Source organism: Rousettus aegyptiacus, unplaced genomic scaffold, assembly GCF_014176215.1.
Source record: "Rousettus aegyptiacus isolate mRouAeg1 unplaced genomic scaffold, mRouAeg1.p scaffold_m13_p_1, whole genome shotgun sequence".
Taxonomy (NCBI): domain Eukaryota; kingdom Metazoa; phylum Chordata; class Mammalia; order Chiroptera; family Pteropodidae; genus Rousettus; species Rousettus aegyptiacus.
This window is the reverse complement of record NW_023416284.1, coordinates 102,806,121-102,829,073: the sequence shown is the minus strand read 5'-3', so window position 1 is coordinate 102,829,073 and position 22,953 is coordinate 102,806,121. Positions and strand designations below refer to the sequence as shown.

General features: G+C 38.9%; 1 protein-coding gene across 5 annotated transcripts in view; it reads left to right on the top strand.

The window, feature by feature from the left end:
- The window catches only part of ADGRF1 (adhesion G protein-coupled receptor F1), a 44,666-nt gene that overhangs the window by 5,279 nt on the left and 16,434 nt on the right, over nucleotides 1-22,953 (top strand). For 2 of the 5 annotated variants that reach the window (XM_036218567.1, XM_016158949.2), the window contains exons 2-12: nucleotides 3,619-3,697; nucleotides 5,074-5,230; nucleotides 6,546-6,603; nucleotides 8,713-8,859; nucleotides 9,479-9,652; nucleotides 11,294-11,394; nucleotides 12,226-12,284; nucleotides 15,334-15,485; nucleotides 16,618-16,781; nucleotides 18,409-18,597; nucleotides 21,273-22,646. In XM_036218567.1, coding sequence (XP_036074460.1) covers nucleotides 5,087-5,230; nucleotides 6,546-6,603; nucleotides 8,713-8,859; nucleotides 9,479-9,652; nucleotides 11,294-11,394; nucleotides 12,226-12,284; nucleotides 15,334-15,485; nucleotides 16,618-16,781; nucleotides 18,409-18,597; nucleotides 21,273-22,646 — 2,562 coding nt within the window. In that variant the 5' untranslated portion in view covers nucleotides 3,619-3,697; nucleotides 5,074-5,086. Of the gene's footprint in view, nucleotides 1-2,705; nucleotides 2,901-3,254; nucleotides 3,443-3,618; nucleotides 3,698-5,073; nucleotides 5,231-6,545; nucleotides 6,604-8,712; nucleotides 8,860-9,478; nucleotides 9,653-11,293; nucleotides 11,395-12,225; nucleotides 12,285-15,333; nucleotides 15,486-16,617; nucleotides 16,782-18,408; nucleotides 18,598-21,272; nucleotides 22,647-22,953 lie in introns of those variants that run through there. The other 3 variants (XM_036218553.1, XM_036218557.1, XM_016158950.2) reach the window with 3 other exon arrangements.

Here is a 22,953-nt window from a genome sequence, read left to right as displayed (position 1 = left end):
GAGGTAGGGTCACAAACCGGATGCTGAAGGGCGATCCATTCAATCGAACATCAGAGAGTTTAAATAGGGACACAACAGAGACTCCACCAACCCAGCAGTTGTTTTCAAAAGTAGATCTGGATCACTGCTTTTGGGGTTTCCCTTAATGGGTGGAGCTACGATGCATGGACACCCCTCATGACTGTGTTATGAACAGCCAGTGGCCCCCATACTGCCTTGGAAATTGAAAGCTGTCAACATACAGTGGTTGAACAAATTGAAGTTTAGCAAATTGGTAAAGTGTCCTAGGGAAGGTGTGACTGAGCTAAGTAACTCCTTTGATCTCGTCTAGCCTTATAATTCTAGAGTTTTTAAAAGTCATACCTCTATTCTCAACCCAAGAACTTAATTCTTAGTAGGGTTTCAGCTTATCTAAAAAGATGTTCGAGAATTATAAAAACCAATTTGAGGAGAAAACAGTAGTAAAGCTGAGTAAAACTGAGATGGGCACATAATAATAGAATCTGAATGTGAATTGATCTGAGTTCACCTTTTTTATAGGGAAGGAAACTGAGTCCAGTGAGGTTTTTTTTGTTGTTGTTTACTATTACAAGTTCTAGCACATAAGGAACAAACTTAGAGTTAGGGTCTATTAATTAATTTTCCTCTCTCTCTACTATGTTTATGTACTATAAACATACTAAAAACATGCTAAAATATAAAATATGTATTTAAAATTTTTGTAGGCACAGTTATTTATGCACTCACTGAGATTTTAAATAGTTTAAATTATAGTCCTTCCAGAAGAAGTTTGTCTAGCTCATAAAATTTACCAAACTTCCAAAATTTTTTTCAGATATAAAATTGGTTATCTTTTCTATTCACCTGTCTTGCCACCTGCTTTCTCTGCCATATCTGCTCACTTAAAGGAACATAAAGAAACTCTTAAAGGCAAACGGCCCAAGGATTTCTATACAAACACAGATCCCGATGCAAATGTTATCAAAAACTTATAAAATAAGAGATAAAATAAAACCAAGGTTTTATAGGTCCTCTGCCTGTAAAACAGTTTCATTTGAGTCATGATTTCTTTCAGATTCTAGAAAGAGATCTGCTCTTTCCATTAGTGCGTGTGCGTGTGCGTGTGCGTGTGTGTCTGTGTGTGTGTGTTATGTATGTGTGCACAAGTGAGTCCAGGACAGAGAGGAGAGAGACAACTGTATTGGAACTTATTCTATTTATAGAAGAGGAAACATAATCCCATAAATATTGATGCCAGGGAATCCACCCAAGAATTCAACTGTGCCTAAGATTAGATTGTTGTTAAAAATGCTGGAAAGTATAGGTATGAGCAGTTCCAAGCAAGCACCACTGTTGATAAGGAGATTGCTGTTGACATAAATAAGTGATGTTTGGAGTCCATAAATACATAACTGGAAGAATGAGGAGACAATGGACAGCTGTCTCCAGAGGCTTAGTAGCAAATTCTAATGATTGTTCTCTGTAAATCGAAGGGCAGGGATTATCAGGAATGAATCATTTGAATGAATTCAAGGAAGTGAGGGGGGGGGGTCCTACCATGGTCAAGCTTTCCCATGGAAGCCGGGTGCCAACACAGCTGTATATCAGGCATCGCTGACCCCCACGTGACTTAGAGTGAGATGTGACGTAAAAATGCATACTCTGGTGACAATGATGGCTCCTTACCTGTGACAAGGACACACAGATTTTGAGAATTTTTTTAATAATCAAGACCCTTTCAGCTTGAAAGGGAAGTGCTGAAAATTTGATAAGTTATTTGATAAGTTAATTTGACTCAGAGTTGAAGTCAAATTCTGATACAATCCAACAAGTAACTATAAAAACTGGTGGAGAGATTAAAATGTTAGTAATGCTAATATTACTAGCTAACAATGATTGAGGCTTACCATCTTTCAGGTGTTGTTCCGGGTACTTTATATGAATTTCAGAAAAATGACAAATACTTCTGGATGATAAATAGTGTCGCACTAAAAAAATATTTTATGTGAAAATCAGTCTTCTGACCCTATCCCTGAAGTACCTGTATCCCTTCACATTAAGGAAGCAAAGAAAAAGTTTTGCTTAGTTCGAACTTGGGTCCCAAACCCCAAAGGAGAATTCAAATCACAAGATTAACTTAGATGCAGAACTCTTTTTTTTTTTTTTTTTTTCCTATCCTAGAACCAGTCTAGAATAACAACTTTCAAAGCTACCTGGAAACCAGCATCACTTGGGTAGCTTTAATAATGCACATGGCTGAGCCTGGCCTAAGATTTAGTAAGTTCAGTGTGGGATGGGGGCACCTACATTTTCTAATGAGCTCCTAAATATCTTCTTTTCTTCTTCTCCCCCTTTTCCCTCCTCCTCCTCATTCTGTCCTCTCTCAGTTTTTACAGTCCAGATATTCATGATAGGCAGTGACTGGGAATTGCTGATCTGAAACCCTGATTGTAGTTAAAGTTTACCATTTCTAGCCAGTCCGAAGAGAAAGCCCAGAATATACCCTCCAGCAGAGGAGGAAGAGGGGGTAAGAAGCTCAGAGTATGAGAGAGAGTTTTCTCACAATGCCCAGAGCTGTCACGCAAGCCTTTTTGAATTGGATTTGCAGCCCCAGGCCTGACTCCACAAGGAAGAAAGACTCCACGTGGGGTAGGGGTTGGGGGTGGGGGGTGGGGGGGGGGGAAGACTGACACCAAGAGCTACATGAGAGACAGGCCTCCAATTTGGAAACAAGCCCTGGCATAAGAGAGGACAGATAATACCTACATGCACTGAGACTGTCATCCTCTTTGAAAGCTCCAGCACTACAGACCATGACCCAAACAGTACCCGGGAATTCATATTAACAAAATTACCCTGGAAGAGGAGAAAAAGTGGGAAAGGGTCTGGAAAGAGTTCAGGTTTGCTCTGTAATGTGACTGTACTCCAAGAAGGTATCAGGAAATCAATTTAGTTGGATGTGATAATTTACAAAAAAAAAAAAAAAGGAAGAAAAAAGAAAGAAAGAAAGAAAGAAAGAAAGAAAGAAAGAAAGAAAGAAAGAACGAATGAAAGAAATAGAAAATATACAAGGGCATGTCTCAGAGAAAGAATTAAATTCTGTTTAATGAGCTGTTCAATTATTTTATATATGTATTTTATTTGTGTGTAAATATACATGTATACATGTTTTATTATGTGTGTATATATACATACATACATATATACCTATGCATATATATTTCTTTCAATGGCACCTGGTCAAAAATATTGAAAAATACTTCTGCTCTAGAGACAAGTATTCATCATTTTTGGAAAGCAGAAAGCACAGGCCAGAAGGAATAGGACTCAGAGCAGATAAGTTTGGCGTTGCAATGTCTAGAAGAATGAGATCCGGAGCGCAGGCTGCCACCCAAAGAGTGTTAAAGCAATAGATGTAGGAGGAGTCTCGGCAAGAAGGAAGGTGAGGGCATGAGAGGACCATTCACTTAAGGGAGAAGGTAAACACAAAAGCAGTACGTGTCCCATTTCCTATTTACCATACTTCCCTAGAAAGTCCCGGAAATGTTCGCTAACATGTAAGCCATGTCTTTGGTAGTCATTACCCTGTCTCTAATGTCTTTTTTTCTTTTCTGGTAGATAAGAGAGCAAGGTGTTGGGCAGTGCTGTTGGGGATGGCAGGGTTTGTATGAAGTTTAAAGCACACCCAGGAAACAAGGTAAGTGCTGGAAGGGAAAGTCCAACGCTGTGTTTTCTGTACCACTAATCAAGGGCACCTGTTCTAATGCTGGGTCATTGAGTTTAGTATCACAGTTTTCCATCTTTTCTTGTGGTAATATGAAAGAAATATTGAGAGGCCATAGAGAAGTATTTCTTCATGTCAACACCGACCAATAAAACTATCATTTTTTAATTGTGGTAAAAAGCAACCACATAACATAAAATGTACCATCTTACCCATTTTTTAAGTGTTCGAGTTCAGTAGTGTTAAGTATATTCACGTTGTTGTGCAATAGATTTCTTGAACTTTTTCATCTGGCAAAACCGAAACTCACACTCATCGAATAACAACTCCCCATTACCCCTCCCCCAGGCCCCTGGCAACCAACATTCTATTTTCTGCTTCTATGCGTTTGACTTCTTTAGATATTCCATACAAGTGGAATTATACAGTCTTTTTCCTTTTGTGATTGGCTTATTTTATTTAACATAATGTCCTTGAGGCTGATCTGTGTAGAAGCTTATAACAAGATTTTTTTTTTTTTTTAAGGCTCAATAATCTTCCATGCCTAATAAAACTTTTGGCAATGATGGAAGAGTTTTGTGTCTATGCCACCTAATTTGGTACCCACTAGCCACATGTGGCTATTGAGCACTTGAAATGTGGCTGGCGTGACTTAAAAATTGAATTTTTCATTTTACTTTATTAAAATTAAAATTTAGATTGCCATATGTGCCTAGTGCCTGCTATATTGGAGATAGCCATTCTAACTTACCTTGAATTTTTTTATTGAGATGATATAACCTGGGTATAAGTGATTAATTCTTTGATCATGACTGTGTGCCAAGTTTTGCTTGAATAATCCTGAGATAACCATAATCTTGAGGACAGTTTGTTGCTAATTACACCAACTATAAAGAAGGAAATTTGCTGGATTGGTTATTATTTTTATGCTTAAACAGATTCTATCTTTACGTTAATGGTTCTAAGGGGCCTTGGCTATTTATTTATTTTTGGTCCTTGGTTATTTTAATGCTTGGTTTTTAATTGAGATGAAAAGGAAACCTTAGTGAAATATAAAAGGCTGGATGTTAAATTGCACTCAGTTGCAAAGTTAATCAAGTCATGATTTTTAAATAGCCTGTGTTTAGTCAAATATGAACACCCAGAAGAGAGTTCTCAGGGAATTTTCCAGTAAGTTTGTAGACAGAAATTTATTACTTTTGCAATAGGAATAGAAGTAAAGTGTCTCAGGCTAGGAACATGAAGTAGAAAAACAACTAAATGCTCAGGGCTTCAGATCAGCTCAGTTGAGCCCTACCATTCTGTGCATTAAAAAATTTAGGCTTAAATTACTTGTTTTTGTGTCTCAGCCTCATATGGTACATGACTTGCCTAATCACAGAATATGAACCCAGCTGCTTATGTTCAGTCCAGGGAAAGAAGAGGGACCAGCTGAAAATGAGAGTTTCAGTGTTTTGGCTCATCTCTTTCTTCATGATCACGGAGGGCCATGGTGGCTTCCTGGGGGTGAGTTGGCGTGTGTCCTGTTTTTCCTCTCTACCACTTCTTCTTTCTCCTTCTGGCATTTTTAGAACCCATCACTCTCTAGGTAACTGAAACTAATGTAGTAGACTTAGAATCAGAAATTTTGGGTTCTTGTCTCAACATTACCATCATTAGCTCTGTGGCCTTGGATGGGTCACTTCTCTCTTGGAATTTAGATGACCTAATTGCAAAATAAGGATCTTGGACTAAACTGTCTTAGAGATCTCTTCGAATTCAATACGTTCACTCCTATGGCCCCTTTCATGGAGAAAAAGCATATGGATTGGCTTTAGTAATCCTTGAACTCCCTCTTCCCTATAAATGCCCTCTTGATACTTCTATCTGGAATCATGGCTTTAATGTTCTTTACCCTCTGATGACTCCCCAAACTCTCAAACTTATATCTCTCTCAGACCACTCCCTTGACTCCACATTCACATATCTACTACCTACTTGCCCAATAAGCCCCTCGATTTAATATGTCCCAAATTAAACTCAGTTGTTTTTCCTCACCACAGCTGTTCCTCCTTTCCTGTCTCAACAAGTGGTATCACTATCTCTCCAGCTGCATAGGCATTAAACTTATTTTTATGTTTGATTCTTCTCAAAATCCATATCTAAGCCATTGGTTCTTTATTTTTGTTTGTTTTGACTTTATCTTTAAAATATATCCAGAACTCAAACACTTCTCACCACCTCCATGGCTACTACTTTGTTCCAAACTTTTGTTATCTCTCACTGGTATAATTTCAATAACTCCTAAAGTGTTCTCATTGCTTCTGTGCTGATCAATTCCCTATACAGCTGCGGCACTGAGCCTTCTAAAAAAATAAAGTGGAGCACGTCATTCCTCTGTTCAGAACTCTCCAGTGGGTTCCAATCTCACTCAAGTAAAAGCTAAACCCTTGCTATAGCTTATAAAGCTCTACGCAACCTGCCTCCCTGAGATGCTTTCCGACTACACTTCCTGCCCCTCTTATTCACCCACTCCATTTAGCTACTCTGGCCTCCTCTCTCTGCCTTCATATGCTAGATATATTCTGATTCCAAGAACTCTGCATGTGCTGTTCTCTCTGCCTGGAAAGTTCTTTCTCCAGGGACCTTCACTTTCCCATCTCCTTCAGGTCTGTGTGCAAAAGTTGCCTCAATGAGGCCTTCTCTTGCTACTTTCTCACTATCCCTGGCTTGGATTTTAGATATATGATTTCAATTTGTCTGAGAAACTCAAAAAGGCCTTATGAAGTACAACACTACAAAACTTTGCCTGAATTATTCTTTTTTTCCCTCTTTTTAACAGAGAAATAATGGCTTCAAAACAAAAAGAGAACTCATTGTGGATAAGAAAAAGCATTCAGGTAAGACCGTTAGATAGTGTGATACAGCGAATACTGGTGCCAACAGAATGGGGTTCAAACCCCAACAGTATTTCTGATTGGTTACATGATCTTTGGCACATTGTTAAACATCCCAAATCTGTAAACTAAGACTAATAGTAATTCTTGCTAGCAAAACATTCGTGAGGGTTAAATAACATAATATAAAGATAAAGCTAATATTTATTGAGCTCTTACTATGTGCCTGGTACTATTTTAAGTGTATTAGATAAATTAAAATCCTCACATTGACCCCCTGAGTTAGGTACAATGGTCATCTTTGTTTCATAGGTAGCAAAATTAAGGTACAGAGTTAGGGGACAGGAAGCATGATTTAAACCCAGTCAGTTTGGCTTCAGAACCAGTAACAACATCCCCTGACAGTGTGGCCAGGGTCAATCTTTTTCCATTTTCCACTTCTTATCTGTTTGGGCAGTGGGAGTGGAATCCCATTAGCTCCCACCACTTGGAGTGACTCCCAAATCCTGGGGCAGGGGCTCCAGTCTGCAAGAAGATGGAAAGAGTAAGTGATAGGGATGGGTTCTGCGGCGTGAGATGGTGGGAGCTATGGCAGACAGGATTCTCTTGTAAATGTCACGAGACATGTCTTAGCCTCTGCCAGCTTCCTGTTATCCTCCTGATTGCCTTCTGCGAAGCCTAGGGATTTATCCAGATGCTTTTCTTTTCTATAAGTCTCCCCTATACCTAGCCCTGCAAGCCCCCTATGCAACCAGTCTCATAGAAGCTTTCCATGTCATCTCTCCCTGCAGAAAGCTCAGTGGTGTTCTGAGAAATATATGAGATTTCTAAGGGATTTCACTGCCAATGACAACAAAATGAGACTCAGGAAAAAAGGATGTTCACCTTTTGCCCTTTTTTTCTCTAAGATCCTTCACATTCTTAATCTGGAGTTCACAGATGAGCTTTGGAGGATATTGAAATCCCATGGAATTTCATACTAAGTCTCATGTGAATGTGCCTAAGTGAATTCTGGATGGGAAAAGACTCATAAGATGTATCTTTTCTTCCAGCCAAAAACACTTGATGGAAACAAAAGGTGCTGCTCAGAAATGATAAGGTGGTCCTAGAGGGTATCATGCTAAGTGAAATAAATCAGACAGAGAAATACAAATACCATATGATTTCACTTATATGGGGAATCTAAAAAACAAAATAAATGAACAACAAAACAAAAACAAACTCATAGATACAGCGAAAAAATTAATGGTTGCCAGTTAGAAGTGGGACTCGGGGGAGAGTGAAAAAAGGGAAGGAATTAAGAAGTACAAACTGGCAGTTACAAAATGGTCATGGGAATGTAAAGTACAGCTTAGGGAATATAGTCAATAATATTGTAATAACTATATACGGCATCAGGTGGATGTAAGACTTTTTGGGGTGATCACTATGTAAGTTATAGAAATGTTGAACTATTGTGCTGTACACATGAAACTAATATAATATTAAATGTCAGCTATAATAAACATTTTTTTTTAAATAAAAAGACCCCCCCCCCCAAAAAAAAAAAAGAAATGATAAGGCAGAGTTGAAATTGTGTGAGGGCTCATGCAGGTTTCATTTGTTTTGCTTTTGCATTTGATGTAAATACTCAAACAGTTACTTAATGCCACATTTTTACAGGAGAAGAAAGGACTCTTTAGAAAAGAAAGTGTGAGACTGAGGATTTTATATAGAAGGTACTTCGAGGAGACCAAAGCAGGGGGAGGAGAAAGGAAAAGTGACTAAGATTTGCTCTCCTCTTCTCCCTCTAGCCTTGACACCTGAAACTTGACTCTGGATGTGTCGTGAGGAAGTGTGTAAAATCAGGAGGGTGATGCAAGTGTGGGGGGAGCACTGGCCTGACAAAAGCTACAGGATGGATATATACCAGGCAATGTGGGACTGTCCGCATGTGTTTGCCCTGGACGCTCATTTTTAGTCAATGTCTGGATGAGCAAAAGTCAATGACAAGCCATGTCATGAAGGTCATGACCCCCAGGCTGACTCTGATAATTGCTTGCCAGCCACTTCTTTGGCAGTAGTTCTCTCCAGCACTGAGAAAGGAGTCTCTGACCGCCTTCCTCTCTTTAGGCCCAGTGCAGGAATATGAGCTGCTGCTTCAGGTGGCCTATAGGGATTCCAAGGAGAAAAGAGACTTGAAATCTCTCAAGCTTTTGAAGCCTCTATCATCATGGTTACACGGGCCAACAAAGATTATCAGAGCAAAGGCGACCACATGTAAGTCAGCCCTCTGAAGACTGGGAGTGAAAATGGGAGAGGTGGGCGTATTTAAAAGAATAAATGTTTTATTTCTTCTTCATGCTACATATCCATTGCAGGTTGCAGAGGGGCTGAGTTTGTGGTGGTCATTTGGAATCCAAAGCTGAGGAGCAGACACTGTCTAATAAATGTACCCATTCTGAGCACCACTCTCCCCACCCCCCCAAAAAAATAGAGCACTGGAGGGTTCGATATGTGTAGGTGAATTATGTAACTCGGAGGTAACACACACTAATTCTGCTCATCACTTATTGATTAGACCTGGTTTCATGACCCCACTCAACCTCGGGGGGCCAGGATATGCAATCCTGGAAGAGAGCAAGAAATATTTGGCCAACAGCATCAATGACCACAATGGCAGGGTTCAAAGAAAAATGATTCGTCTAAAGCAAGGGTTTTCAAAGTGTGGTGCCCGGTTCAGCAGTAGCAGCAGCATCAGGGTTTTTTATCTTTTTAGTTTTCGGTAAGAAATACTTGCTTCAGATTCTAGGTCAGAGCTAAGGATCAGAACTTAGAACTCAGCAGTAGTTGGTTTATTAACCAGACCCCATAAGATCAAATTCTGCTTTTCATACAGACTGTGACAATGAGAATGGTGTTCTACGGTGTGCCTGTGAAGATGGCTATACCTGGTTTCCTCCCTCATGCCTTGATCCCCGGAAATGCTACCTGCGCACAACTGGATCACTCCAGAGCTGTGACTGTTATCTCAACAACCTCACCCAGAGTGTCAATTTCTGTGAGAGAACAAGTAAGCACACAAGGATTCGAGGATGAGAGCTCTAAGTTGGGGCCCCTCCCACCCCAGCATGTGACAGAGAGAGGACTCTAGCTCTTTGCCCAGGTATTTCTTTATGCCTCCCTGGGCAGGGGTAGTGTTTGTAGGGAGATCGAAGGACAGTAATGACAAACTCCTGTATACTCTGCTAAACACAATGAGAGCTTTGCAAATACAGAAAATTCAGAGGTACAAGTTGATGTTTGGCCACCGCTTCAACCTCGAGGTGCATCCAGCTCAGCTCAGCAATCCTATACTTCTTTTGCAGTTAGGGAAGATTCACTGATATCTCAAGAAGGATAACTGCTTGAATAAATACAACTTTCCTTCCTATCTTCTTTTCACCTCTTTTGCCAACATCGATTTCCACAAAAGAGAAGTCTAGAGGTATTAAAGCAAGGAGGAATGCATAGTGATTATATGAAAAGTAATGCCATAAGTTGCCAATAAATATGTGTATTGATGCAATACCAAAACAGAACAAAATCTGAAAGCCTGGGTTAGGAAACTGGTGGAAGCTGAGTGGACTACTGTTGACTTAGGTTTATGTTCAGTAAATGATGATGTGAGAGAAATGATATGGGTTCCAGGGCCTCAACCTCTGGATTTTGGTAGAGCTGAGCAAAGAATGAGGGAGGACCTGAAATAGCCAAGCTTTCTTGAATATCTTTGGCTTGCCTTTCCAGGACTACAACAATTTGGGGTAAGGCAACATGCATTTATTTATTAAGCGCCATCTTTACACCCAGATCTGGGACAAATTCTGGGCGGTTACAATGAAGCATTTCTTTTGCTATCAATGAATTAGTAGGCTATGTGGGGAGGTAAGGATGTTAATACAGGAAAGAGGACAATGTAATTTCTTTAACAGTGTTGATAAAAGCCTACCTTTGGAAAGGCTGTCCATGTCTGATCATCCTTCAGAGATACAGGGATGGATCTAACAAGGATTACATTCATAAGAGGCTTCCAAAAGTAAAGACATACATACATAATGTGTTCACAAATAGATGTTTAGGTACAAGAGGCTTTGAGGGAAAATTGGATAAAGTTCTGCAGGAATTTAGAGGAGGCAATTACTCTATTCTGTATGTGGGGATCAGAGAAGGCCTTGGAGAGGAAGCTCATTTGATTAGGCCCTAAATGATGGATAAATAGGATTTGACTATATGGAGATTGGGAACCAACCGTCGCAGCGCAGAAAAACATCAGCGATAGGTAAGCAGAAAGTTATGTTGGAGTTAGCAAGTAGTAATTTTTTTGTTTTGAAAAAAATTTAGTGGGGACGATGTTTAAGATCAATGCCTAGATGGGGACATATTTCAGTATTAAGTGACTACCTTTTAAAACTACATATGAGTGGCCAGGCATTTACCCACTTATATGGATGTCTTAATTACCAGCACTTTCCCTTGTGTTTGAAAACCACAATTGAAAATTCTGGTTGTATTCTTTTTATATTACTTTAGATGAACATTCATTATAAAGATAAGTTGAAATACTGCTATTGAATGGGTGAGCTCCAAATTGTACTTGCGTAATTTTATGCTATAATAAAGCCAAGTGAGTAATTTTTGTATTTATAAGTGTTTTTTTTTATTTTATTTTCCATAGAAGTTTGGGGCACTTTCAAAATTAATGAAAGATTTACAAAAGACCTTTTGAATTCATCTTCTGCTGTATACTCCAAATATACCACTGGAATTGAAATTCAGGTAAGCAACTTTTCCTTATTATATAAGAAATTGTTGGCTAAACATAAGTTGTTTTTAATTCAACATGGTTATTTAACAAATATTCTTAATTATTCATTTTCAGTGGTTATTACATAATAGTTAATCACTCTGCCCACAACTGATGTACTTTGAACATTTACTTCCTAGGAGAGTTTAGCAGTTGAATCCTCATTTCTTTTGTATTCAGTTTTGCTCATTTATTTGGGTAATGTTATGCTAAAGCTTCTTGATTATAATCTGTTTTTTATTTGCCAAAAGAAATTTTCATGATCTAAGCTCAATTGTCAGCATCTAGAATTGGTTTCATAAAGAAACCTCTCTTGTTAGAGGCTAACGAGTGTCACTGAGCAAAATTCTGGACTTCGTAATGAAGTTACATAAAACTCGATCAGTATGCTACCGCCTAGGATGATGGTTCAGGTGTGGTTCTAACTGAAGACATGCACAAATATTTTACAGACAGATTCAGTTCAAATTTCTATAAAAAATAATGGCTTATTTTTGGAAAAGAGAAAATAGACTTTGGGTGAATTTATTATATTATCTGGCACTGAATTTATGCTCTATTCCAAGCAGTAGATTATTCATTCTTTATTAGCAACCTCGAAAATAAGTTGTGTGTGTACATTATCAATTGTCATTTCAACTGTATTTCTATAATGTGCAACTACCTCATGCTGTGTCTTTTTCCTTTGTTCAGTGTTTCTGTTTATTTATTGTCTGCATCCAGTTTTTGTTCAAATGTATCTTGGCGCAAGAGCAAAGATCAACATATTACCCTGTGGTTTTTTGTTTTTGTTTTTCTGTAAGCTTAAAGAAGCATACAGAAGAATTCAAGGTTTTGAGTCAGTTCATGTCACCCAATTTCGGTAAGTGACACAATGCCCTTAGAAGAGCATCTCCAGATTTGCACACCAGTCTTGCAGAATGCCTAGTGCTGTTGCCAAGTACCTTTGAGAGAAAATAGGTCAGAACTGGTCTTTGTAGTAGAATTCTTGCTAAAACTGGACAGAAATCTGTGATGCTTTCAAGTCTATAGAGGAAAGCCTTTATTCTCATTTAAACGAGTTTAGGAACTTAAATATTGAATGTCATTCCCAAAACCCTAGAGAGGCTAGGATTGGAAATGCCCAGTAGTAGGGCAGAACTTGGAAGGAAGCAGGAGGTCCTATACAGGGAGGGGTAAAGGGTGGGGAGCGAGGGTGGGGGTTTTCTTCTTTTATAATCACAGTGGGGTATGACTTTGCTTAATCGGGAGCCAGAAGGGAGGGTAAAATATTATATTTTGTGTAGATACCATGTATGTGTCATAATTAAAAATCCCATAGTCATTGTCTACAGCAAATAAGGAGATATTTAGTAAATTATCCTTCTGTTTATACTTTAATTCCAAAAGTTATTTAGTGAGTTAGCCACGTGTGCATTGATTACCAACTATTTATAGTTAGCTTAATAGAGGGGAAGTGGCTTAGAGGTCAGAGAACTTGATTTACATAATTTTTTCATAGTTAATGTGAACAACAGCTATACAAAATTTTCAACAGCATTTGCTACAAATATTTTGTCCTGGACATTATCCTCTAGTCATCTCATAATCAAGGCCCACATGTATAATTTTCTTTAAAAAATCACCTTTTTTTTTCTTATATCAAGGTCTATATAATTAATCATTTTCTTTTTTGACTTTGCTATCATTGAATTCAGAGACAAAATTGAAACTCAGCCACAATAATTTTTGTATTCAATATTCATATTTTTCTTTTCCGTGGTCCTGATTTTCTATTTATATTTCTAAAATATATTCCATTGTGTATATCTTATAAGCTGTCTCCAATAATTTGCAGATAAAATCACAAATAAAATATAACTATGTAGGTTTTACTCTTTCTATATATGATTTATAGTAAATCTTACTCTCTCACTTTCTCAATTTACTTATCTGTCGACCAGTACAGTTAATACTTGTGGAACCTGATTTGGCCTCATTAAACCAAATTAAATAATAGATAGGATACTTTGTAAAGAATGCAAAAGGGCCATATCGACACAAAGACATAAAAGGGTATTTGGACTTATTTATACATTATGAGTGGTAATTCAATGTAGTGATTAAGAATTTGAGTTTTGGAGCATCAGAGATTATTCTAATTTATCAGTTAAAAAACAATAATTTTCTGACCCAACGTTTTTTTGGGGACTCAGCTCCCTTATCTACAAAATGGGAATAGTACGGTATTTATTTCATGGATTTAGTGCAGAATTAAGTTAATAACACATGTAATTTTACTCACTTTCATGTCTTCAGACACCATCTGTTTGCTTATGGTTTCTAAATGTATTACTTGAGATTGGCCTCTCTCCTAAACTTCAGACTCAAATATCTAAGTGCCTATATTAATGTCTCCACTTGATTATCTCATAAGCATGTCAACGTAATGTGCCCAAAATGGGGGTCTTCCAGCTCTCCTCCTTATAACCTTAAATCTACTTTCCCATCTCATTTACAGCAGTATCATTTTTTTTTTTAGCTGCACAGACCCAAACCTTAAAGTCATCTTTTAACTCTTTATTGAGGTATAATTTACACATAGTGCTATGCTCAAAGTTTAAGTGTACAGTTTTAAAAACTCTGACAAATGCTTATACAAGCCATTTTCTATCAAGACAGAACATTTCCATCACCCCCAAAATTCCCTTGTGCCCCTTTTCAGACAGCCAATCTCCATGCCTACCTTTACCCCCATACCAGACATAAACACTGATCTTATTCCTATCACCATAGGTTAGTTTTGACTATTCTAGAACTCCATGTAAATGGAATCATCAAACGTGTAGCTTTTTGTGTGTCTGGCTTCTTTCCCTCAGCATAATGTCTTTGAGATTCACTCTTGTTTTTCTGAGTATCAGTGGTTCTTTTTATTGCCCAGTGTAAGTCCCTTGTATGAATATACTACAACTTGTTTTCCAATTCCTTGCTATTATTCTTAACTGGTTTCTTTCTCCCATACCTGAAACCTGCTCCATTAACAATTCCTATGGCTAAGTCTTCAAATACAACCTGAATCTGACCACTTTTCCCACATGCACTACTACCCGACTCATTCAAGCCACCACCATCTCTTTTCTAACTAGTTTTTCTCCTTCCCTGTTTGCCTACCTTCAGTCTATTTTCTACACAGAGCCAGAGTGATCATCTTAAACAATGAAACTGATCACTCCACTGACTTTTAAGAAAGAACAAAACCTTTTAATAAACAATAAAATTCATACTCTAAGGTCCTCTGTGATCTGGTTCCTGGCTGCTTCTCTAATATCATCTGCTACCCATCTCCCTCTTGTTCATTTAACTTTAGTAGTGCCAGTCTTTATACTTAAATAGATTTTATTTTCACCTGGGATACTTAAAACCCACATTGAAACCTTTAGGAATTGAGAAGCAACCCCAATTCTTGACCTGACATCTAGTTGTTAAATTTGTCAAGCTCATAGACATTTTTCTGCCTCAGGCCCTTCACATGTGCTGGGATGCTACACCAATGACCAATGGTCTTTGCATCACTGTCTTTTTTTTCTTATTATTCAGACCTCAGCTGCCGAGACCCTCTGCACAAAGAAGCCTTCCCTGACCAGTCTTATTTAAAGTGGGCTCCATACCTCTCTGCTATTCTTATCTCTGTATCTGTCTCTTGTGACACTTAACTATATAAATATATATACACATATATGTTATATAATTATAAAATTCTTATATGTGATATTTATTTGTGATGCTTTCTCCACTAGTATGTAAGCTCTGTGAAAGCAAGGACTCAATCTGTTTGATTTATTCCTATGAACCTAATGCCATGCACACATGGAGTTGTCCCTGAGTGATTAAATAAATGAATCTCATTTTTTTTCCCCACATGATCATCATAGAGATGGAAGCATCACTGCTGGGTATGAAGTTGTTGGCTCCAGCAGCACATCTGAGCTGCTATCAGCCATTGAACAGGTGGCTGAGAAGGCTAAAGCAGGCCTTCACAAGCTGTTTCTGCTAGAAGACAACTCTTTCAAAGTATTCAGGAAAGGTAATACTGGATTCCCATCCTCTGCTTAGGTTAAATGAATCCTTTAATTAGTAGTAGCTCATTTGTGTCTCCAGGAGGTAGATTGAAGCTGTTTCTGCATCAGAATTATTCTAAGATTGACTTTCAGCAGAAATAGGCACCTGTTTATGATGCAACTCAATTTCAGCTGGCTAGTTCAGATCTTTACTAATCGGTGACCTGATCTCCACTATAAACATCATGGAAGACCGATTTCACTTAGTCCGTGATTGAAATGATTCAGCAATAATTTATTGGTATATGTGTTGAAATATCTCTAGGGCTGATAATATTTCTAAGTCATAATCCAAGGAACCAAGAAAAGAAGGTATATATGCAAGTCTTTAATACTCACACAGATACACAAATAACACACAGACACAAACACACACACACGCACACACACCACTTTTTTTCTTCAGGTAATTTTTTCCCTTTTACTTCTTTACATTCAGTCCTAAACCTCTCCTATAAAGATTTGTGCTACTTTCAACAACACTTATCAATGAATATTTATGAAGTTTTTAAAGTGTCTCTGTACTTAGGACACAGCAATGAGGAAAACAAACAAAAAACACAGCTCTGTGGATCTTTGATTCGAGGCTCTTTCTCAAGGCCCAGTCATGGTAAGACTATATTATAAAGGGCCAACTAGCAGCTGATCGCAAAACAAGAAGCTTTCAAAAGGGTACAGAGTAGGCTATGTCATCCTCAAATGGCAACTGCCCATCTTTTAACCATATTACTACTGCTTTGTTCCATAGTGGCTTAAAGATTTTCTGGTTTTCTAGCATTCCCTTAAAAAGTGAAAATATTTCACCTCATATTTACTAGTTGATAGCCCACTAAAAACAAAATTTTTGGCACAGATCAGACACCTGCAGGGAAAAGGGCCACTCTCAGGGGGTGGGGGGCGGGGGATGGGCAGGGCATCAGGAAGGAGAAAAAGATGCTGATAAGATGAAGTTGAGCATCAAAGACAAACTTCTCCTACTCTTGAATTTTGCCTGGGTATTGTCTCTGAAAATATGATTTCTAAGCATTACTCTATGATTTATACAGAATGACAGGATATTCAGAGACATTTTCCCTCTCTTTTTCCTGTCTTTTCCAGTCCAGTGTAACAATGTTGTTTTTGGATTTGGATTTAAGAATGATGAGTATACTCTTCCCTGTAGCAGCGGCTACATCGGAAACATCACAGTCAGGTGCCAGCCCTCTGGGTGGCAAGTCATCAGGGAAACATGTGTGCTCTCTCAGCTGGAAGAACTGAAGAAGGTAAAGCATTTCTACCTTGCAGACTTGCCCTGGTTTTGAGTTTCACAGTGGGCACTTCCCAGTGAGCATGGCTAAGTGGAGGGTAAAATATAACAATTTGTCTTATTGGTAAGTACCTGAGGGTGACATGAGACCCTGGTAAACCCAGGGAGTATGGGCATGAGCAGCAGAGTCTAGGTGACAGCTGAGAAGGTCAGAAAATGTCAAACTTGATGGTTTTGATGGGAGAGCTGCTGCAGAAGAGTGAATCAGTGCTATGATAGATGGTAAAACGGCAACTATGCTGGCCTCAGAAGTCCAAAAAGCCTGAGACTCAAAGTTCCAGGTGAAGGTATTAATTAGAAGTGATAGACTTAGTAAAAGGAGAATGTACATATGTCAGAAACTAGGGCAAGGATGGGTCAGTTAGAGGTAAACCATATAGAATGACATAACTGCAATGGATCTTAAGTGTCATCTGGTTTACCAAACTCTTTTTATAGTTTAGAACATGAAAGACTAAGGGACTAATAGTAGGTCCCACTGGTAGCAATAATGTTGAACAAAAAATATGGTCATTTAATTCCCTTCACATAATGCTCTCTTTGCAAGATTCAATTACTTAAGACAAGGCAGATAGATGGAAGGAAATTGTGAGGAATTAGAACTCAAGTCACAGGAAAGGATTCTAAGACTAGTTCACAGACATTGTTCTGCAAATAGATCTTCATACTGAATAGAATTTCTGTTCCAGCCAGAGACTCTGCTATTACAATAGGGAAACTCAGAATGGAATGTTCAGTTCTCCTTCTCTGGACTTCCATTTCCTCATCTGTAAACTGGGAAGAGGATTGGACCAGATGGCTTCTGGGATTTATCCTTGCTTTTGTCTTCTTTGCCTTGGTTATGGACATGGACTATGTCCATGTGAAGGCATGAGGGTGAGGGCAGGCAGATCCCAGGTGCCCCAGGCAGGGAACACCACTGTTAGCTGAGAATAGCAAAAAGGAAAACGCTTGAGATCCAGGTTCCTGGGTTGACTTGTTTTCACCAGAAAGGAGTATTTTTTCTTGGCCGCCTTTCAGGCTAGCCCAGAGTAGTGGAAGCAGATGGGAGTTTCAAGAAAGAAGTAAAACTCTAAATTCAGTGTCAAAGTACAGCCAGATCTTCAGGTCTGTCCCTCTACCTACAAGAATTTTTCAGCATAGTATAGTGGATATAACAAGGTTTAGTGCCAGTAGACTCTACTTTACCACTTCCTAGTTGGGTACTGTTTGGAAAGTCACTGAACCTCATTGAACATCAGTTTCTATATAATTAGGATAATTTAAATGAAAATGCCTTTTAATAAATCTCACCAAGTATCAATTTCCTTAGTTACAAAATAAAAATAATATGGCACCTCCTTCAAAGGGTAGCGTAAAGATTAAACCAACGAATCCCTGGTAAAGCATTTAGCACAGAGTAACAGCTCTAGAATACAGAAAGCACTGAATAACAGCCACTGTTGTTATCATTATTATATAATATCCTCTATTATAAAGCACCATACAAATGCGAGTGATTTGTGGCCAAGAAATGTGATTTAAATGTGATGAAACACAAGCATTTCATTGTTTTTGAAGAACTAAACCATTTTTATTCCTAGAATTTCAATGCGATCGCAGGCAATGCCACCGAGGCAGCCGTGTCCTCTTTGGTGCAAAATCTTTCAGTCATCGTTCAACAAAACCCATTAATTACAGCTGGAAATCTGGCTTCAGTGGTGTCAATTCTGGGCAATGCCTCATCCCTGTCACTGGCAAGCCATTTCAGGGTATCCAATTCGATGATGGAGGTAAGATCCACCTGTGCTGGAAGGGCCCACTTTATTATTATTATTTTTTGTTATTTAAAACAATTTTCAATTACAGTTGACCTTAAATGTTATATTAGTTTCAGGCATACAGCATAGTGGATAGACATTGATATAATTTATGAAGTGACCTCCCGATAAGTCTAGTACCCACCTGGCACCATACATAATTATTATAATATTCTCTATATGTTCTATGCTGTACTTTACATCCCCATGAATATAACTGTCAATTTACGCTTCTTTTTTTTTTTTCCCACTTTAATTCCGCTCCACCCACCCCACTTCCACCCCTGACCTATGGATGTCGTTGTTTTCCTCTTAAGAACTGGATCTCTGAAGGTGGGGCATCTCTTCCTACATGCTCGTGCAGTGCACCCAGGGCCTGGTGCACCTGGGGCCTGGCACCCCTCAGGCCTGGCACCCCTATCAATTTGTACTTCTTAATCCCTTCACCTTTTTCACCTAGCTTCCCAACCCCCCTCCCATCTAGCAACCATCAGTTTGTTTTCTGTATTTATGAGTTTGTTTCTGTTTTATTTTGTTTTTTAAATTCCACATATAAGTGAAATCATATGGTATTTTTCTTTTTCTGTGGGACTTATTTTCACTTAACATAGTACCCTTGAGTTTTATCCATGTTGTAAATAGTAAGATTTCATTTTTTATGGCCAAGACATATTCCATTGTGTATGTGTGTGTATGTGTGTGTGTGTGTGTGTGTGTGTGTGTGTGTGTGTGTATATGTATGTATGTATGTATCTCACAACTTCTTTATCCAATTGATTGTCAATGAACACTTTAGTTGTTTCCATACCTTGGCTATTGTAAATAATGCTGCAATAAACATAGGGGTGTATATATCTTTTCAAATTAGATTTTGGATTTCTTTGGATAAATACCCACCACATGTGGGATTGCTGGGTCATATAGTAGTTTTATTTTTAATTTTTGAGGACCCTCCATACTGTTTTCTATAGCAGCTACACCAATTTATAATCCTACCAAGACTGCCCAAGGGTTTTAAATGCTCTGTCTCATAGGAAGAATGACAAAAAGCTGAGTTGATGGAGAACTATTGAAAAAGACCAAAGAGCTATGTAACGATGTGTGTGAGCTTTATTGCTTCCTCTGCAGTATACAAGGGACTCATGGGATCAATTATGTGAGTTCAAAACAACAGGAAGCGGCCTCTGGGCAGGCTGGCTCAGTAGCACCTGGCTGAGAGGCAGGCATGAGCCTCTGCACCAGATGATACTGTATAGCAAAGGCGCCAGCTTTTTAATATCTGTTTGCCATCTGCAGTTGTTCTTTCCTGTGACCATAAACTCTGACTTAGGTAGTGTATATTTTAAGGATTCACTTTTTGTGGCTAGGAAATTTATGCTTTGATTTAGATATTTAAAAATTGCACAAATAAGACTAGGTCACTAAAAGAAATGCAAATAAGCAAAAAGAAAAATAAATAATTTGTCATCTGGTCACCCTAGAATAGCCACTGCTTATATTTTAGGTATTACCTCAGCGCCTGAAAAAATGAGATGTGACACATGTAGCAGGTGTTCAATAAGTATGTGTTAAATATCTTTCGAACATTTTAGATGTATGCATTTTATATTACATTATATAATACTTTGCAAAATAAGATTATATAATATATAATGTTACATAATCGCACAATTATACCTAACTACATAAGGTAACCATTATGCCAGAAATGACATTAAGTATGAATAAGTTAAATTCCCTGAATCAAAGAAAAGATGCTCAGATTTTTTTTTAAAGTTTGACCACATGTTGTTTGCAAGAGACGATTAAAACAAAATGACATAAAAAGTCTGAAAATTAAAGAGCAATAATGGAGCAAACACAGACCAAGAGAAGGCAGAGGTTCCTGGAGGCAGTAGAAGAAATGAGCTGTGGGATCCTGGGCCAGAAGCTACAGAGGGCTGGTAGGGAAAGACTCAGCCAGAGTGACAGCCACTTGCAGTAGAATGCCTGGGAACCAGAGCCTTAAGCAAGAGAGAGCCTCAGGAGGGAGAAAGTGACAGTTTTCAAGGACTTATTTGGAAAAAGAATCTCTTAAATTAAGACTGACCCTTAAAACCCACAATAATTCAATATTTCCTTGTTGCATGGGGCCAATTTTTATGGATTTAATTATATTCTCTTCTAGTAAACAAAAGCCATAAATATGCGTAAATTAAAAGTTGAACGTCCATGACATCAATTTAGAACTTCTGTTGCTAGCAAAACCAACATAGCATGAGAAAGCAGTCAAAAATAATGTCACGCTCTTTGAGCTGCCGACTGAGTAGTAATGCAGTCATGTTTGCCATCTCAGGAGAAAGGAAATGCACACTGCTGCAGGCCAATTGCAGGATTCTTTCTCATCCACGCTGAAACCTTGGAGGACACATGGATGCTCTCAGGCAATCACCCTGGATCTTCCATGATTCTGCTGACCTGAGTTCTTAATTCAAAGCTTCCACTGTGCAGAGCAACTGAGCTGAATTTCGCTGACCAGTTTTAATGTGATCCTCAATTGAGCCAGTTCTCAGGGCAATTTTCCTATACTTAGCACCAATGACGATCCACTGTTATTCCTCTTACCAGCTTACTTAAAATGCAAACTGATTCTCATCCTTGTATTTCAGGATGTCATCGATATAGCTGACCATATCCTTAATTCATCATCAGTAACCAGTTGGACACTATTACTACAGGAAGAAAAGCATGCCGGCTCACAGTTACTGAAGACACTGGAAAACATCAGTGCTCTGGTATCTCCAACAGATCTGCCTCTGAATTTTTCTCGGGAATTCATTAACTGGAAAGGGATTCAAGTGTCCAATAGCCAACATAAGACAGGTTATAGCTATCAGACTGAAACATTCCTCCCAAATATTGTCACTCCCATCAGAGGCCATGTGTTAATTGGGTCAGACCAATTCCACGGGACCCTTCCGGAAACCATTATCAGCATGGTCTCATTGACCCTGGGGAATGTTCTACCTATTACCTCGGATGGAAATGCTCAGGTCAATGGGCCTGTGATATCTATGGTTATTCAGAACAATTCTGTAAATGAAATTTTTCTGATTTTTTCCAAGATAGAGTTAAACCTGAGTCAACCTCATTGTGTGTTTTGGGATTTTAGTCATTTGCAATGGAACGATGCAGGCTGCCATCTAGTGAATGAGACTCCAGACATGGTGATGTGCCGGTGTACTCACCTGACCTCCTTCTCTATGCTGATGTCACCCTTTGTCCCCCCTGCCATCATTCCTGTTGTGAAATGGATCACCTTTGTGGGACTGGGCATCTCTATTGGAAGTCTCATCTTATGCCTGATCATTGAGGCTTTGTTTTGGAAGCAGGTTAAGAAAAGTCAAATCTCACATACACGTCATATTTGTATGGTGAACATAGCTCTGTGCCTCTTGATTGCTGATGTTTGGTTCATCGTTGCTGCTACTGTGGACACCACAGTAAACCCTTCTGGAGTCTGCATAGCTGCAGTGTTCTTCACACACTTTTTCTACCTTTCCTTGTTCTTTTGGATGCTCACGCTTGGCATCCTGCTGGCTTATCGGATCGTCCTCGTGTTTCATCACACGGCCATGCCTTTGATGATGGCCGTCGGGTTCTGCCTGGGCTATGGGTGTCCTCTCATAATATCTGTCATCACCATTGCGACCACACAGCCTAGCAACGACTACAAAAGGAAAGATGTGTGTTGGCTTAACTGGTCCAAGGGGAGCAAACCCCTCTTGGCCTTCGCTGTTCCTGCACTGACTGTTGTGGCTGTGAATATGGTTGTGGTGCTCTTAGTTCTCACAAAGCTCTGGAGGCCCACTGTTGGAGAAAGCCTAAGTCAGGACAACAAAGCTACTGTCGTCCGCATGGGGAAGAGCCTCCTCATTCTGACCCCTCTGCTGGGGCTCACCTGGGGCTTTGGCATAGGAACAATGGTGGACAGCCAGAATCTGGCATGGCATGTTATTTTTGCATTGCTCAATGCACTCCAGGTGAGAACAATAAGAATAAACTATTATATTGTCAGGTAATTGGAATAATTATAGAGAACTAATGTTGGCATGACTACTCTAGCGGCTATCTCATCTCCCTGCCTTCAAGGTGGACTGTAACCAAAACTTCCTGGCAACAATGAGAGCACACACACACACACACACACACACACACACACACACACACACATATTTTCCCAACAGTTATTCTTATAGTGAAGCAAGATATTAGACTTTTTCAGTAATCCATCCCAGAATTTTAAATCTGTTAGAGTTCACGTAGCTAACATTAATTCCTCTTGCTACT